The sequence below is a fragment of the Coregonus clupeaformis genome, chromosome 6 (assembly GCF_020615455.1).
Source record: "Coregonus clupeaformis isolate EN_2021a chromosome 6, ASM2061545v1, whole genome shotgun sequence".
Lineage (NCBI taxonomy): Eukaryota > Metazoa > Chordata > Actinopteri > Salmoniformes > Salmonidae > Coregonus > Coregonus clupeaformis.
The window spans coordinates 38,572,829-38,588,600 of record NC_059197.1 but is presented as its reverse complement, the minus strand read 5'-3'; the positions used below and the strand labels follow the sequence as shown (position 1 = coordinate 38,588,600).

Below are 15,772 nucleotides of genomic sequence, written 5' to 3'. Positions count from 1 at the left end.
GGCTTCTTAAAGAAAAACTAACAGGTCTGTGAGAGCCGGAATTCTTACTGGTTGGTAGGTGATCAAATACTTATGTCATGCAATAAAATGCAAATTAATTACTTAAAAATCATACAATGTGATTTTCTGGATTTTTGTTTTAGATTCCGTCTCTCAAAATTGAAGTGTACCTAGGATAAAAATGACAGACCTCTACATGCTTTGTAAGTAGGAAAACCTGCAAAATCGGCAGTGTATCAAATACTTGTTCTCCCCACTGTATAATATAACCAACTTTGAAAGCATCAGCTGCAACTATTGTTTAAAAATCGCCCATATTGTGCCATTGACATTAGAATGTTGGAAGCTTAGCAATAGAATTCCATGAAATGGGGCAGCTATGTTTTTGGATTGTAAAGGCACCAAATTGCACACATACAGCTAGAACAGGGTTTTAAAAAGATTTGTAGATATAGGGCCATCACAGAATTCACTCATTAACCCCACAGAAGCCTTTTTCCAATATGGCTACCAAACAACTAAATGGCATCTTATTGGACAATTTCGCATGACCATGCCTGTATGAAATATAATTGTAGTATGCCCAGAAATATCTTTAAATGTTCATAGTGATGTAGAATACACAACCACATGAGCCAGATATATAAGGATGTTAAATTATTCAGAGAACTGTGGTAAGAACGTGCCCAAAAATCTATCTGAATCGCTGACTCCTGTAGATATGATCAATAATTGCAATAGTTCACCTTAAAACATGTAAAATGGATATGCACATGTGAATAGTAATGGATGTGAGCTGATTAAAAAGGGACAAATTGCTTGACATAACCTACACTGGCTAAGTGACCGTTTTTACAGTTTCTGGGAATCATGTAATGATCATGTCATAAATCGATGGGAAGTTACAGTAACAATTAAATTAGTAATAGGCTGTTCAATGCGCGAGCGCATGTCCATGCGCTGTTTGGCCACAGCAGACATGCATGCAGGGTGAAAGCATTCAGCTTGTGTGAGAATATCTTGCTCTCAATTGAGTTTATATGTATTTGCATGAACGGCTTATGATGCTTTCGTATGAGCGCTGACGACCCACCGCATCCTTCCTTCGTCTCTCGTTCTGAATTCTGTAAACCCTCACCACCACCGCACGCGCGCTCCAAGAGCAAGGGCTATTCAGCTGCCGCACACAAGCAGTCACGGACCGACGGGTTTAAAGAACTAAGGATTTAAATTAAATACGGAGTGAGAGAGACGTTGAGCCTTGGGTGAGGGAGGGATAGAGACTGATTTGTATCTTCACCAGATCGGGAGGGGGAGGAGGCACGGAGAATGAGCTATTCTTGTACCAGCACAGAGGCTGTGTGTAATAGTCAGGACGCACCTAACGCCAGTGCGAGGAAAGCAGCTACTAATAATACGAACAGTGGCAGCGGAGGTCTCGAGAGCAGCAGCAGCAGCATCACTAGTTCACGGCAGTCGCAACCCAAACCGCTCGTGGCCATGAAAGTGAAGAAAGGCTGCAACTCCACAGATGCTGGGGTCGCGGTTACATCGGAAGACGAGTTGCTAAGAAACCCCGTAATATCGCCTGAGGATGTACTTGGGTTACAGAAGATCACCGAAAGTAAGTAGGCTACTAATTGGTCTGAAGGGTAGCTTCATAGTTACCTGAACTGTTCTGGGCGCAGCGCACCTGCTGTTGCTCCGTTGCCTGGCATGAAGCATCGGGTCCACAGCGACAACGTTACATTGTTAACGTGCAGCCATCCATCCATTCATCCATCTGCATAGTAGCATGTTAGTTGCCCTCGTGCCAGGTTTGTCACTTCCAGTGCATTGGAGAGCGACATAGAGTGACGTTAGGCTACAGTAGGATATTTGTGGGGGTGTAATTACAGGTTATATAGGCTAGTGGAATTATAGGCTAACGAAACGTATACTTGAATGTTTCTGTGTGGGCAGTCTGGGCATAATAGATAATGATGTAAGACAGGAGAGTAGGCCATCAGCCTCTAGCTCAGACAGGTTTAGTAGACCAGAACATAGGTATGCACACAACCGTGTGTGTTTGTGTCTGTGTGTGTGTGTGTGTGTGTGTTTTGAGAGAGAGAGAGAGAGAGAGAGAGAGAGAGAGAGAGAGAGAGAGTGTGTGTGTAAATATTCCTTTTGAACCAGACAGGCAGGTATTAATGTTATTGTTCTTTCTAATGCCCCCTGTTGTCCATGTTGATAAAAAAAATAAGATCTGACTTTTCCTAAATCCTTTCCCAACCTGAAGAATAGGTTTCCTCTTAGGTAACAGGTGATCAGTGCTCTGTGCCTCCCGACTGAGATTGAGACAGTCAGAACCTATTTAAAGATCTGCATTAGATTGTTACAACACACAACAACACAGCTACAGCCACTCAATGGATGCATCTCAAGTGGCACCCTATTACCTAAATAGTGCACAATTGTTTTACCAGAACCCTATGGGCCTTGGTCAAATTAGTGTACTATAAAGGGAATAGGGTGCCATTTGGGATGCAAAATATGTATTTAGGTGGTTGTTGTATAAACACATCCTCTCTCTGTTCCTTCTGCATTCACACTAGGTTACTGGTGACTGGTGAGCTGTAAAAGTAATTTAATGTGGTAATCTTTATGTCAACCACCTGAGTGCATCCTGGTTCTATCAAGTGTCTTTTCTCCTGGCCTGAAAGAGACTGCTTCTCAGGTTAAAAGGAATTGCATCAGCCTCACAAATTATACAGACAGGTGGCTGTTATATTGCTTTCATAAATTCACCTTTCACATCAGTAGAGGATATACAGTACAATATAGAATGAAGGCCAGGCATACTACGGTACTATTCTGTATGCACTGTAGGATAAGGGACTTCTAGGCCACTTTGGCGACTTGGGATGCATCCAAATTGACACTCTAGTTCCATATTATATCACAAACTAATGCCCTGTGGCTGTGGGTTAGCTAGATGGTAATAAAGGCTTTAACCTAAGCCTCCATATATGATGAGTCATTTCAATATACATACAGACTTGTGTCTGAACGATTTGGTAACTATCCAGAGTCTCTGCTATACGCAAAGGGCATTTCTCATCAGCCGGAGCAGTACTCATCCCAAAAGGCACACTAGCCCACCGACATCATCCCTTTTATTCATGTTGTTGTCCAATAGTGTTAGCTGTTTGGTTCTGTAACCCCCAGAGGAAGAGCAGAAGAGCAGTATTGGGCTGCAGTGGCGAGATAATACAGAAATCACTGATGATGGCTGCCTAGTGGTAATCTCTGCTCTCCACTGACATGTAATCTGGATTATGTCAGAAAGGAAGGGAATGTGGCGCTTCTATGACCTGATAGACTGTAGATAATTAATGCTTCAGAGTCAAGAAGCATGCAACAAAACACAGGGCATATTATTTCTGATTAGAAGGCAAGTTTAGCTGATACTGTGTGTGTTACATTTGCTGTGTTCACGCTGTCTCTGACATTGTGTTTTGGTCTCTAGCCCCCATAGCTGCAGTGTAGGATACATTCAGGAAACCATTGATCACATGGCATAAATGGCATTTCTCTCACAAATGCTTTATGATAGCCACCTGCTATGGCATGATAATTATTTGATTTATTATCATTGTCCTCTTTTTCACCCCCTCCTTTATGACATGCAGTCGTATTGAATTTGGTCCTATGGTTGCCTTACTCCCTTTCTATCATCATTAATGAACCAAACATAATTATTCAGTCGATACATATGCTACATGTATGCCGAGACTGTAAAGAGATCAATTTTGTAAATGTTTTGCTTAACTGCCAGTATATGGAGGATACATAACCAGTGAAAGACTGAAGCAGAAAATGGCAAGGCTTGCTGTGTAAATGACTTTCATGACAGTGCTTTGAGAGGTAACTGCGTCCATTTTGGGGCGGCAGGGAGACACGGTGGCTCACAGCTGATAAGGGAGGGAGACACACTGTTTTCTGAGACAAGCATGAGGAAAATAAATGTAATCTAGCCCATGGAGAGAGAATGTTTTGTGAAATGAGAAATGGTTTCTTATCAGTGTCGGAAAGTACTCAGACCCCTTGACTTTTTCCACATTTTGTTACGTTACAGCCTTATTCTAAAATGGAGTAACAAAAAAAATAAACTATTCAGCAATCTACACACAATACCCCATAATGACAAAGCGAAACAGATTTTTTGAAATGTTTGAGAATTTATTACAAATAAATCTAAGAAATACCTTATTTACATAAGTATTCAGACCCTTTGCTATGAGACTCGAAATTGAGCTCAGGTGCATCCTGTTTCCATTGATCATCCTTGAGAGGTTTCTACAACTTGATTGAAGTCCATCTTTGGTAAATTCAATTGATTGGACATGATTTGGAAAGGCACACACCTGTGTATATATAAGGTCCCACAATTGACAGTGCATGTCAGAGCAAAAACCTAGCCATGAGGTAGAAGGAATTGTCCTTAGAGCTCCGAGACAGGATTGTGTCGAGGCACAGATCTGGGGAAGGGTACCAAAAATGGTCACTCTGACAGAGCTCTAGAGATGGGAGAACCTTCCAGAACGACAACCATCTCTGCAGCACTCCACTAATCAGGCCTTTATGGTAGAGTGACCAGACGGAAGCTACTCCTCAGTAAAAGGCACATGACAGCCCGCTTGGAGTTTGCCAAAAGGCACCTAAAGACTCTAAGACCATGAGAAACAAGATTCTCTGGTCTGATGAAACCAAGATTTAACTATTTGGCCTGAATGCCAAGCGTCACGTCTGGAGGAAACCTGGCACCATCCCTACGGTGAAGCATGGTGGTGGCAGCATCATGCTGTGGGGATGTTTTTCAGCGGCAGTGACTGGGAGACTAGTCAGGATCAAGGCAAAGATGAACGGAGCAAAGTACAGAGAGATCCTTGATGAAAACCTGCTCCAGAGCGCTCAGGACCTCAGACTGGGGCGAAGGTTCACCTTCCAACAGGACAACGACCCTAAGCACACAGCCAAGACAACACAGGAGTGGCTTTGGGACAAGTCTCTGAATGTCCTTGAGTGGCCCAGCCAGAGCTCGGACTTGAACCCGATTGAGCATCTTTGGAGAGACCTGAAAATAGCTGTGCAGCAACGCTCCCCATCCAACCTGACCGAGCTTGAGAGGATCTGCAGAAAAGAATGGGAGAAACTCCCCAAACACAGGTGTGCCAAGCTTGTAGCGCCATACCCAAGAAGACTCGAGGTTGTAATCGCTGCCAAAGGTGCTTCAACAAAGTACTGAGTAAAAGGTCTGAATATTTATGTAAATGTATTATTTCAGGTTTTTTTATTTTGAATAAATTAGCAAACATTTATAAATACCCGTTTTTGCTTTGTCATTATTGGGCATTGTGTGTAGATTGATGAGAGGAAAAAACAATTTAATCAATTTTAGAATAAGGCTGTAACCTAACAAAATGTGGAAGAAGTCAAGGGGTCTGAATACTTTCCGAAGGCACTGTATGCTGCATGGGGCTTATGATATAAGGGAATGAAAAGGTTTCTAAGTAGAAGGCACATCAAATACAGTAGTCACTGCAGGAATTTATTCAGCATGCAGTAGGCCATATGTTTAATAGTATGTAAGATGTGAAGAGTTTCATTCCAAAACTATATATCAATTTTCAGAAATGTAGCTTTTATTGTTTAAAGAAATTATGAAAGAGATTGGTGTGTTTTTTCACTATCTAATCATGGCATGGGGTTGTTCAATGACAGACATGTATTTGTTTCAAATCTATCACTTCATGGTTTCATTTCAGAGAGACAAATAATCATATATTTTTTTGCAAAATGGTATACTGTATATCCGCCTCACTCTCAGAGAAAGAAGCAGTACTGCTAGGTTTTACACAGTTAATGTACTAAATAACTAAATTTTTTATAAATAAATAAATGTACAAATGATACTGTACATTTGTGACATCAATATAAAAAAACTATTTAAAAAAATCATTCAATACAGTAATATGAGATCTGTATGTAAAACATTTACATTTGACATTTGAGTCATTTAGCAGATGCTCTTATCCAGAGCAACAGTAAGTACATTGATCTAAAAATAGCTAGGTGAGAAAACCACGTCACAGTCAAATATACAGGATACGAACATTCCATTCCAGCTAAACAACTGGCATATAGCGTTTAGCAAAATAACACATTTTCATACACATCTCAAATCTATGAATAAAAATATCTGAGAACAGTAATATTTTACACACACACACAAGCAATAATTTCTGATGAAAAAACACAAAGGTGAAACATTTGTGGATATAGTGTTTTGGAAACTCTTCATGTATATTTCATACTGTTATGAGTAACGATGCAAATCCATCACAATGCAATCTGTCTCCAAAGGAAACTGGAGAGACAGATTCACAAGATCTCTTTGGTACATGCACACATCTATTAGATAAAACGTGGGCCATTTTACATTTGATGTGGCTAGTTCACACAATCTTGGATGTCATCCTATACTCAAAGGTAGTCAATTTGTTGTGATAGTATTAGTCATAATTGCTTCAGATTGTTCACCAGGGAGAATCCTTCCTCAGGGATAGCTCATTCCACTCTAGTCAGCCAACACTAACCCAACAGGCTTTTGGCACGCAGGAAGTGTCTCACCACACAAGCGATTGCTTGAATATAGGCCGCCACTCTTGGAAAACCATTCTAGGTAGCCAAAGCCAACAATAGAACAACAGGCCAACTGGGCTTCTCTTTATGTGTGGGTTGAAGTGGGGAACCAACCTGTATACTGGCAGGTCACAGTCTCACCACAACAGATTCAGACTGATTGAATACAAGCCACTTAGGTGACATAATGAGATGCTAAAAATAGTATTATAGCATTTTTTCTCACACTTATTGACTTCTTTCTGTAGTTGTCGAGGCACATAAAAAAGGAACAGTATTTGTCACGACCCGGTGCGAGCAACAGTCACTAATAATTGTCAGAACCCAGAAGATGAGGCAGACACAGCTGTACTAGAGATGGTGGTTTAATTAAAGAACAAAATCTTCAGGCAAAGAAACTAAATCCACAATGTCCAAAAATAAAGCCAAGAGGCACAAAGAGGAAAACCTCCAAAAAACAAAAGAAACTCCACAAAGTGGTAAAAAACAGCAGGGAAAAACAAACCTCAAAAGACTACTCAAACAAAACACAAGAACTAAACCAGAGAACCTCTGGAAAATCCCACCAGAGAAATATCTATATAAAACAAGGCTTGGGCTGGGGCTGGGTGCTAACTTACAAACACTGAGCAAGGAACTGAGGAACACACAGGGTATAAATACTAACAAGGGAATGACCTACAGGTGCAAACAATAATTAGAGCAAGAAAAACAAAAGGTACAAAAAAGGTGCAATGGGGACATCTAGTGACCAAAACCCGAACAGTCATGGCCAAAACCTGACAGAATCCCCCTCCTAGGAACGGCTCCTGACGTTCCTACCAGCCTTCTCAGGGTGGAGGGCCCTGAACTGACGAATGAGGTCAGGGTCCAGTATGTCCTTGGCAGGAACCCAGGAGCGCTCCTCGGGACCGTAGCCTTCCCAGTCCACCAGATACTGCCAGGACCGCTGCACCCGGCGGGAATCCAGTATCCGGTGGACGGTATAAGCCGACTGGCCACCGATGACACGGGGCGGAGGGGGAGGTCTGCCTGCCGGGATAAGGGGAGAAAAACAACAGGTTTTAATAAAGAAATGTGAAATGTTGGATTGATCTTAAGTGATCTGGGTAAGTGCAGGCGAAAAGTAACGGGATTGACTCTCCTGGCAATCTTAAAGGGACCGATGAACCTCTGGGACAGCTTGCGAGACTCCACCCGTAGTGGTAGGTTCTTAGTTGAGAGCCATACTCTCTGGCCGGGGTACAGGGTAGGACCGGGACGGCGACCTCTGTTGGCTTGTCGTTGGTACTGCTGAGAGGAACGCAGAAGATTAAGACGTGCCTTCTTCCACGTAAGCCGACAGCGTCTGATGAACCTCGAGGCTGAAGGCACTCTGACTTCTGCCTCCTGGTCCGGGAACAATAGAGGCGCATAGCCAAACTGACACTCATGCGGGGACATACCAGTGGAGGAGGAGCACAAGGTGTTGTGCGCGTACTCGGCCCAAACAATGAAGGATGACCAAGTGGACGGGTTGTTGGAAACCATGCATCTGAGGGTGGTTTCCAGCTCCTGATTCATCCTCTCAGTTTGGCCATTGGACTCGGATGGTACCCTGAAGATAAACTGGCCGTGGCCCCTATGAGTTGGCAGAAGGCCTTCCAAAACCTTGAGGCGAACTGGGGACCTCTGTCGGAAACCATATCTTGCGGAATCCCAAAGACTCGGAACACATGGTTAATCACCAACTCAGCTGTTTCCTTGGCAGAAGGTAATTTGGTCAAAGGAACAAACCTGGCCGCCTTAGAAAACCTGTCGATGATGACTAGGATCGTAGTATTACCATGGGACGGAGGAAGGCCAGTAATAAAGTCCAACGAGATATGGGACCAGGGTCGGTGGGGAATAGATAGAGGGTGAAGGAGTCCTTGAGGGCGGAGGTGAGAAGATTTGCCCTGGCAGCACACGGAACAGGCCTTGATGAAAGTGGCAACGTCTTCTTTTATGGTGGGCCACCAGAACTTACGCTGGATGAACTCCAAGGTGCGGCCTACGCCCGGGTGACAGGTGAGGCGAGAGGAGTGCCCCCCACCGAAGGACTTGGGACCTTGCTGCCTTGGGAACAAACAACCGATTAGCAGGACCTCCTCCAGGGCCCGGTTCGATGGCTTGAGCTTGTTTCACGGTATCCTCCACTTGCCACGAGATCGGAGCCACGATCTTAGCGGCCGGAAGGACAGTCATGTCAGTATCTTCTCGAATGGCAGGAGAGTAGATTCGTGACAAGGCGTCCGGTTTGAGATTCTTCGACCCGGGTCTATAGGTGAGGATAAACTGAAATCGGCTGAAGAAAAGAGACCATCGAGCTTGTCTGGCGTTCAACCGCTTCGCCTGCTGGATATACTCCAGATTCTTGTGGTCCGTAAGCACTTGAAACGGTTGAGAAGCCCCCTCGAGCCAGTGTCTCCATTCCTTCAATGCCATCTTAACCGCTAGGAGTTCACGATCCCCCACATCGTAATTCCTCTCGGCCGGGGTAAGCCGGTGAGAGAAGAAGGCGCAAGGATGAAGCTTCTTGTCTTCACCCCTCTGAGACAGGACAGCTCCAACCCCAACCTCTGATGCGTCTACCTCCACCACAAAAGGTTCATCCGCCGTTGGTAGTGTCAGGATGGGAGCAGAGAGGATGCGCTGCTTGAGTCCTTGGAAGGCCGTCTCAGCTTCTCTACCCCACAGAAACCTTGTGTTGCCACCCTTGGTTACCGCCGAGAGAGGGGCTGCCACCGAGCTGAAGTTCTTGATGAACTTGCGGTAAAAATTGGTGAAGCCCAGGAAACGCTGAACTTCCTTAACGGACTTGGGGGTGGGCCAATCCGCTACCGCCTCTACCTTCTTGGGGTCCATCTGGACTTGTCCGGGTTCCACTATAAATCCCAGGAATTGTACTCGAGAGGAATGGAATTCACACTTCTCCGGCTTAACGTACAAATGGCTGTCTAGGAGGCGTTTGAGCACTTGTCTGACATGCTTAGTGTGTTCTTGAAGGGAGCTCGAAAAGATGAGGATGTCATCCAAGTAAACAAACACAAAGATGTTAAGCATATCCCTAAGCACATCGTTTATGAGCGCTTGGAACACAGCCGGAGCGTTGGTCAGGCCGAAGGGCATCACCGAGTATTCGTAGTGACCAGTAGGCGTGTTGAAAGCGGTCTTCCACTCGTCCCGGGTTTGATCCGCACAAGATGGTATGCGTTCCGCAGGTCAAGCTTAGTGAAGACAACTGCTTCCTGGAGCAGCTCAAAGGCTGTGGCCATAAGGGGTAGCGGGTAGCAGTTACGGACGGTTATGGCATTGAGTCCCCGGTAGTCGATGCAAGGTCGTAATCCACCGTCTTTCTTGGCCACAAAGAAAAACCCTGCTCCCGCCGGCGAGGTAGATGGACGCATGAGGCCTGCTGTCAGAGCGTCCTTGATGTAGGTATCCATAGCAGCTCGTTCGGGAGGAGAAAGGGAAAAGATCCGACCCCTGGGAGGGCAGGTCCCCGGCAACAGGTCGATGGTGCAATCGTAAGGTCTATGGGGTGGTAGTTTGGTGGCCCTCTGTTTGCTAAATACCAGTTTGAGGTCATGGTAACACTCGGGAACTCGGGACAAGTCGATGGATTCTAGAGACTCGGAAGGAGAACTCTGGGAACTCGGGAAGATACAAGTGGCTTGGCACGTAGGACCCCACTGCTTGATAGTGCCCACAGACCAGTCGATGTGAGGGTTATGGCTGTGAAGCCAGGGATAACCAAGGACGAGAGGAAACTCGGAACAGGAGATCAGATGAAAGTTCATCACTTCCTGGTGTTGGGAAACTGAAAGTCGTAAGGGGGTAGTGGCACGAGTGACAAGTCCAGATCCCAAAGGACTTCTATCCAACGTAGTAACCCTTATGGGGTCACTTAGAGGTTCAGAAGGAACGCCATTCTCCTTCGCCCAGATCCCATCCATGAAGTTACCTGCGGCTCCAGAGTCTACCAAGGCTTGAAGAGAAAACTCGTGGTCGTCCCAGGAAAGGGTAACTGGAATGAGCAGGCGGGAGTTGGATGGATGGGAGGAGGTTATGTTTCCCGTTACAGTCCTCCCAGGCCTGCACGGGAGAGTGCGTTTCCCTGGAGCCCGGGACACGTGGAGCGGAAATGGCCCGGTTTGCCGCAATATAGACAGCATCGCTCCCTCATCCGGCGGTCTCTCTCAGCCTGGGAGATGCGTCCAACCTGCATGGGTTCTGGTGGAGCCAGCGAGGATAAAGGTGGAGACTCGGAGCTGGAACCGATAGGAGCTAGGGTGAGCGGTCTATGGTTTTGTTCTCTCTCTCTCAGACGCTGGTCTATGCGTGAAGCCAACTTGATAAGGGACTCGAGGTTGTCCGGTGGTTCCCGAGTGGCCAGTTCATCTTGGATGGTGTCAGAAAGACCCTTCAAAAAAACACACTGTGAGCGCCTCGTCGTTCCAGCCACTTGCTGCTGCCACAGTGCGGAACTGGATGGCATAGTCCGTCACGCTGCGCCGACCTTGGCGGAGAGTCAGGAGCTGTTTGGCTGAGTCAGGGCCGTTGGTAGGACCTTGAAACACTCGCTTGAATTCTTCAGCAAAGGTAGAGTATCTGGCACAGCAGGGACTTTGGGCATCCCACACAGCAGTAGCCCAGGCTAGGGCCTTTTCCGACAGCAGGGTGATGATATATGCTATCTTGGACCGGTCGGTGGGAAACGACGATGGTTGCAGCTCAAAGGAGAGAGAACATTGGGTGAAAAACCCCTTACAAACACTTGGATCCCCTGAGAACCGTTGGGGAGGCGGCAGACGAGGTTCAGCCAGGGGATTAACTGCCAGGGGCCCTTGAATCGGATGAACTGGAGCAGAAGCGGTTGCCGGGGAAAGTCGATCCGAAATCTGCTTTATGGAAGTCAGCATCTCTGACAGAAGTGGAGAATGTCTAGCCATTAAGGCCTCTTGCTGAACCAGAGCAGCTTCGTGGCGTTGGACAGTCCCCCTCATGGTGGGACAGCATGGAAAAAGATCCTGGGTACTGGCTGCCTCTGGGTTCATAATAATGGCTCAGTGTTTCTGTCACGACCCGGTGCGAGCAACAGTCACTAATAATTGTCAGAACCCAGAAGATGAGGCAGACACAGCTGTACTAGAGATGGTGGTTTAATTAAAGAACAAAATCTTCAGGCAAAGAAACTAAATCCACAATGTCCAAAAATAAAGCCAAGAGGCACAAAGAGGAAAACCTCCAAAAAACAAAAGAAACTCCACAAAGTGGTAAAAAACAGCAGGGAAAAACAAACCTCAAAAGACTACTCAAACAAAACACAAGAACTAAACCAGAGAACCTCTGGAAAATCCCACCAGAGAAATATCTATATAAAACAAGGCTTGGGCTGGGGCTGGGTGCTAACTTACAAACACTGAGCAAGGAACTGAGGAACACACAGGGTATAAATACTAACAAGGGAATGACCTACAGGTGCAAACAATAATTAGAGCAAGAAAAACAAAAGGTACAAAAAAGGTGCAATGGGGACATCTAGTGACCAAAACCCGAACAGTCATGGCCAAAACCTGACAGTATTATACTGTATATTAGCTATTGGTTGTTATTTATTACATCTACAGTGAGGGAAAAAAGTATTTGATCCCCTGCTGATTTTGTACGTTTGCCCACTGACAAAGACATGATCAGTCTATAATTTTAATGGTAGGTTTATTTGAACAGTGAGAGACAGAATAACAACAACAAAATCCAGAAAAACGCATGTCAAAAATGTTATAAATTGATTTGCATTTTAATTAGGGAAATAAGTATTTGACCCCTCAGCAAAACATTACTTAGTACTTGGTGGCAAAACCCTTGTTGGCAATCACAGAGGTCAAACGTTTCTTGTAGTTGGCCACCAGGTTTGCACACATCTCAGGAGGGATTTTGTCCAACTCCTCTTTGCAGATCTTCTCCAAGTCATTAAGGTTTCGAGGCTGACGTTTGGCAACTCGAACCTTCAGCTCCCTCCACAGATTTTCTATGGGATTAAGGTCTGGAGACTGGCTAGGCCACTCCAGGACCTTAATGTGCTTCTTCTTGAGCCACTCCTTTGTTGCCTTGGCCGTGTGTTTTGGATAATTGTCATGCTGGAATACACATCCACAACCCATTTTCAACACCCTGGCTGAGGGAAGGAGGTTCTCACCCAAGATTTGACGGTACATGGCCCCGTCCATCGTCCCTTTGATGCGGTGAAGTTGTCCTGTCCCCTTAGCAGAAAAACACCCCCAAAGCATAATGTTTCTACCTCAAAGTTTGACGGGTGGGGATGGTGTTCTTGAGGTCATAGGCAGCATTCCTCCTCCTCCAAACACGGCGAGTTGAGTTGATGGCAAAGAGCTCGATTTTGGTCTCATCTGACCACAACACTTTCACCCAGTTCTCCTCTGAATCATTCAGATGTTCATTGGCAAACTTCAGACGGGCCTGTATATGTGCTTTCTTGAGCAGGGGGACCTTGCGGGCGCTGCAGGATTTCAGTCCTTCACGGCGTAGTGTGTTACCAATTGTTTTCTTGGTGACTATGGTCCCAGATGCCTTGAGATCATTGACAAGATCCTCCCGTGTAGTTCTGGGCTGATTCCTCACCATTCTCATGATCATTGCAACTCCATGAGGTGAGATCTTGCATGGAGCCCCAGGCCGAGGGAGATTGACAGTGCTTTTGTGTTTCTTCCATTTGCGAATAATCGCACCAACTGTTGTCACCTTCTCACCAAGCTGCTTGGCGATGGTCTTGTAGCCCATTCCAGCCTTGTGTAGGTCTACAATCTTGTCCCTGACATCCTTGGAGAGCTCTTTGGTCTTGGCCATGGTGGAGAGTTTGGAATCTGATTGATTGATTGCTTCTGTGGACAGGTATCTTTTATACAGGTAACAAAATGAGATTAGGAGCACTCCCTTTAAGAGAGTGCTCCTAATCTCAGCTCGTTATCTGTATAAAAGACACCTGGGAGCCAGAAATCTTTCTGATTGAGAGGGGGTCAAATACTTATTTCCCTCATTAAAATGCAAATCAATTTATAACATTTTTGACATGCGTTTTTCTGGATTTTGTTGTTGTTATTCTGTCTCTCACTGTTCAAATAAACCTACCATTAAAATTATAGACTGATCATTTCTTTGTCAGTGGGCAAACGTACAAAATCAGCAGGGGATCAAATACTTTTTTTCCTCACTGTACTCACCTCGATGTCCAGTCCTCATCACTCATTGTGTGTGTTTATTTGTCTGCAGTGTAATTGTATTTTCTTAAAATGAGCATATGAAAGACATTACTGTAAGTATATTAATGTAAGTATATTAATGTAAGAATATTAACTCTCCAGTAATTCATCTCTTATTCAGTGAGTCCAGCCCACTTCACGTCCAGCTCCTATACAGTCTCTCTGTGTCTCCGTCTACCACAGACATTGAATTAAAGCCAGGGAAACGCTTCATCACTGCCTGTCTGATAAACAACAACCTTTCCCTCTAACTGTATTTCCCCTGACTGTATTTACAGTATCTGGACTTGACTGTGACCACAATGGCTTGAGCTTTAATTAAAATTGATCTGTGTGGCTGGCCTAATTTTAATCTGCTCTTTGCATCTGTCACAAGGTAAGCTGCTGTTCAATGGGGGTCATTCATCTGATGTCAATAGGCAAGACAGTCCTCTCCTGTGTTCTCCTCTCCTCTCCTCTCCTCTCCTCTCCTCTCCTCTCCTCTCCTCTCCTCTCCTCTCCTCTCCTCTCCTCTCCTCTCCTCTCCTCTCCTCTCCTCTCCTCTCCTCTCCTCTCCTCTCCTCTCCTCTCCTCTCCTCTGCTTTTCTCTCTTCTCTCCTCTAATTTTTGGAGGTGGATAGATGACTTGTGGTGGGGATATTGTTCCTCACTTTGGTCAAAGCAAATCAACTCTAAATCTGATTAAACAAGTGTAATCTATAGTATAGGTTACACGGTAGGCCCTGTGTAGCTCAGTTGGTAGAGCATGGTGTTTGCAACGCTAGGGTGGTGGGTTCGATTCCCACGGGTGGCCAGTATAAAAAATAAATAAATGTATTCACTCACTAACTTTAAGTCGCTCTGGATAAGAGCGTCTGCTAAATGACGTAAATGTAAAACAATTGTAATGGCCTGTTGATTTGAAGGTTAACAGTTAACGCAACTCATTGACTGTCAATGTTTGCATTTGCTGTGAAACTCGTCAGTGGATAGGCCTAAGTAATACAACACGTATTATCTATTGAGTGGCACATTGGGGTATTGAGAATGCATCATTGCTTGTTGAAAGCAGCAAGCCATTGACTCATTGTCATCTGATGAGGGTTGAGTCAGTCAGTATGGCCTGTTTCCTGTGTGTGTGCACCAGAGAGTCTGTATCCGGCCCACCACGACATTTCCATGTGGCCCTCAACAGTATGTATTACATAAGCAAAACCATCCACAATATGCTATCGCATAATAGAATATACAGTGGTAAAAAAACATTTATTATTACGCTTTTATTGTCGGACAGACCATTGTTATACCAGTCTTATGATGCAGTTCTAAAGAAAGGTTCACATTATATTTTAATGTATCTGTGCCTTAAGTGCTGGGGTAGGGGAATCTGTTTCCAGATAGACCAGGGAACTCAATATGCCACATAGTGGAAAGAGAGCCTGGAGGCATAAATAGTATGAGCTTAGTTCACCGCCACGCGTGTGTGTTTTAAAGTGTGTGTGTGTGTATGTGTGTGTGTGTGCGTGTATGCGTGTTCACCCTCTGAATGGGATGGCGTGACAAACTGAGCCGATTCACATTCAAGCTAAAACAGCCCTACGGTACAATAACACATAACTGACAGTCTTTCTAAGTTACCCAGCCGTATTCATTTCATTTGCCTCCATTCTTTGTGACGTTTGGCACAGAATCCTATCAACATAGAGCAGAGTTTAAAATGGCCGCCAGCCTTTTCTCTCTCAACTGGTAGCAGTGTGACCCTTGGGGCCCAGTGAAGTACTGTAGTGGTAAATGGTAGATATCAGAGG

The 15,772-nt window shown here is 45.0% G+C and overlaps 1 protein-coding gene across 1 annotated transcript in view; it reads left to right on the top strand.

The window, feature by feature from the left end:
- The first annotated feature begins 1,112 nt into the window (after nucleotides 1-1,112).
- Nucleotides 1,113-15,772, top strand: part of LOC121567896 (protein unc-119 homolog A-like) — a 32,490-nt gene continuing 17,830 nt past the window's right edge. The window contains exon 1 of the mRNA XM_041878259.2: nucleotides 1,113-1,624. Within this exon, the coding sequence (XP_041734193.1) occupies nucleotides 1,330-1,624 (295 nt within the window). The 5' untranslated portion in view covers nucleotides 1,113-1,329. The remainder of the gene's footprint in view (nucleotides 1,625-15,772) is intronic.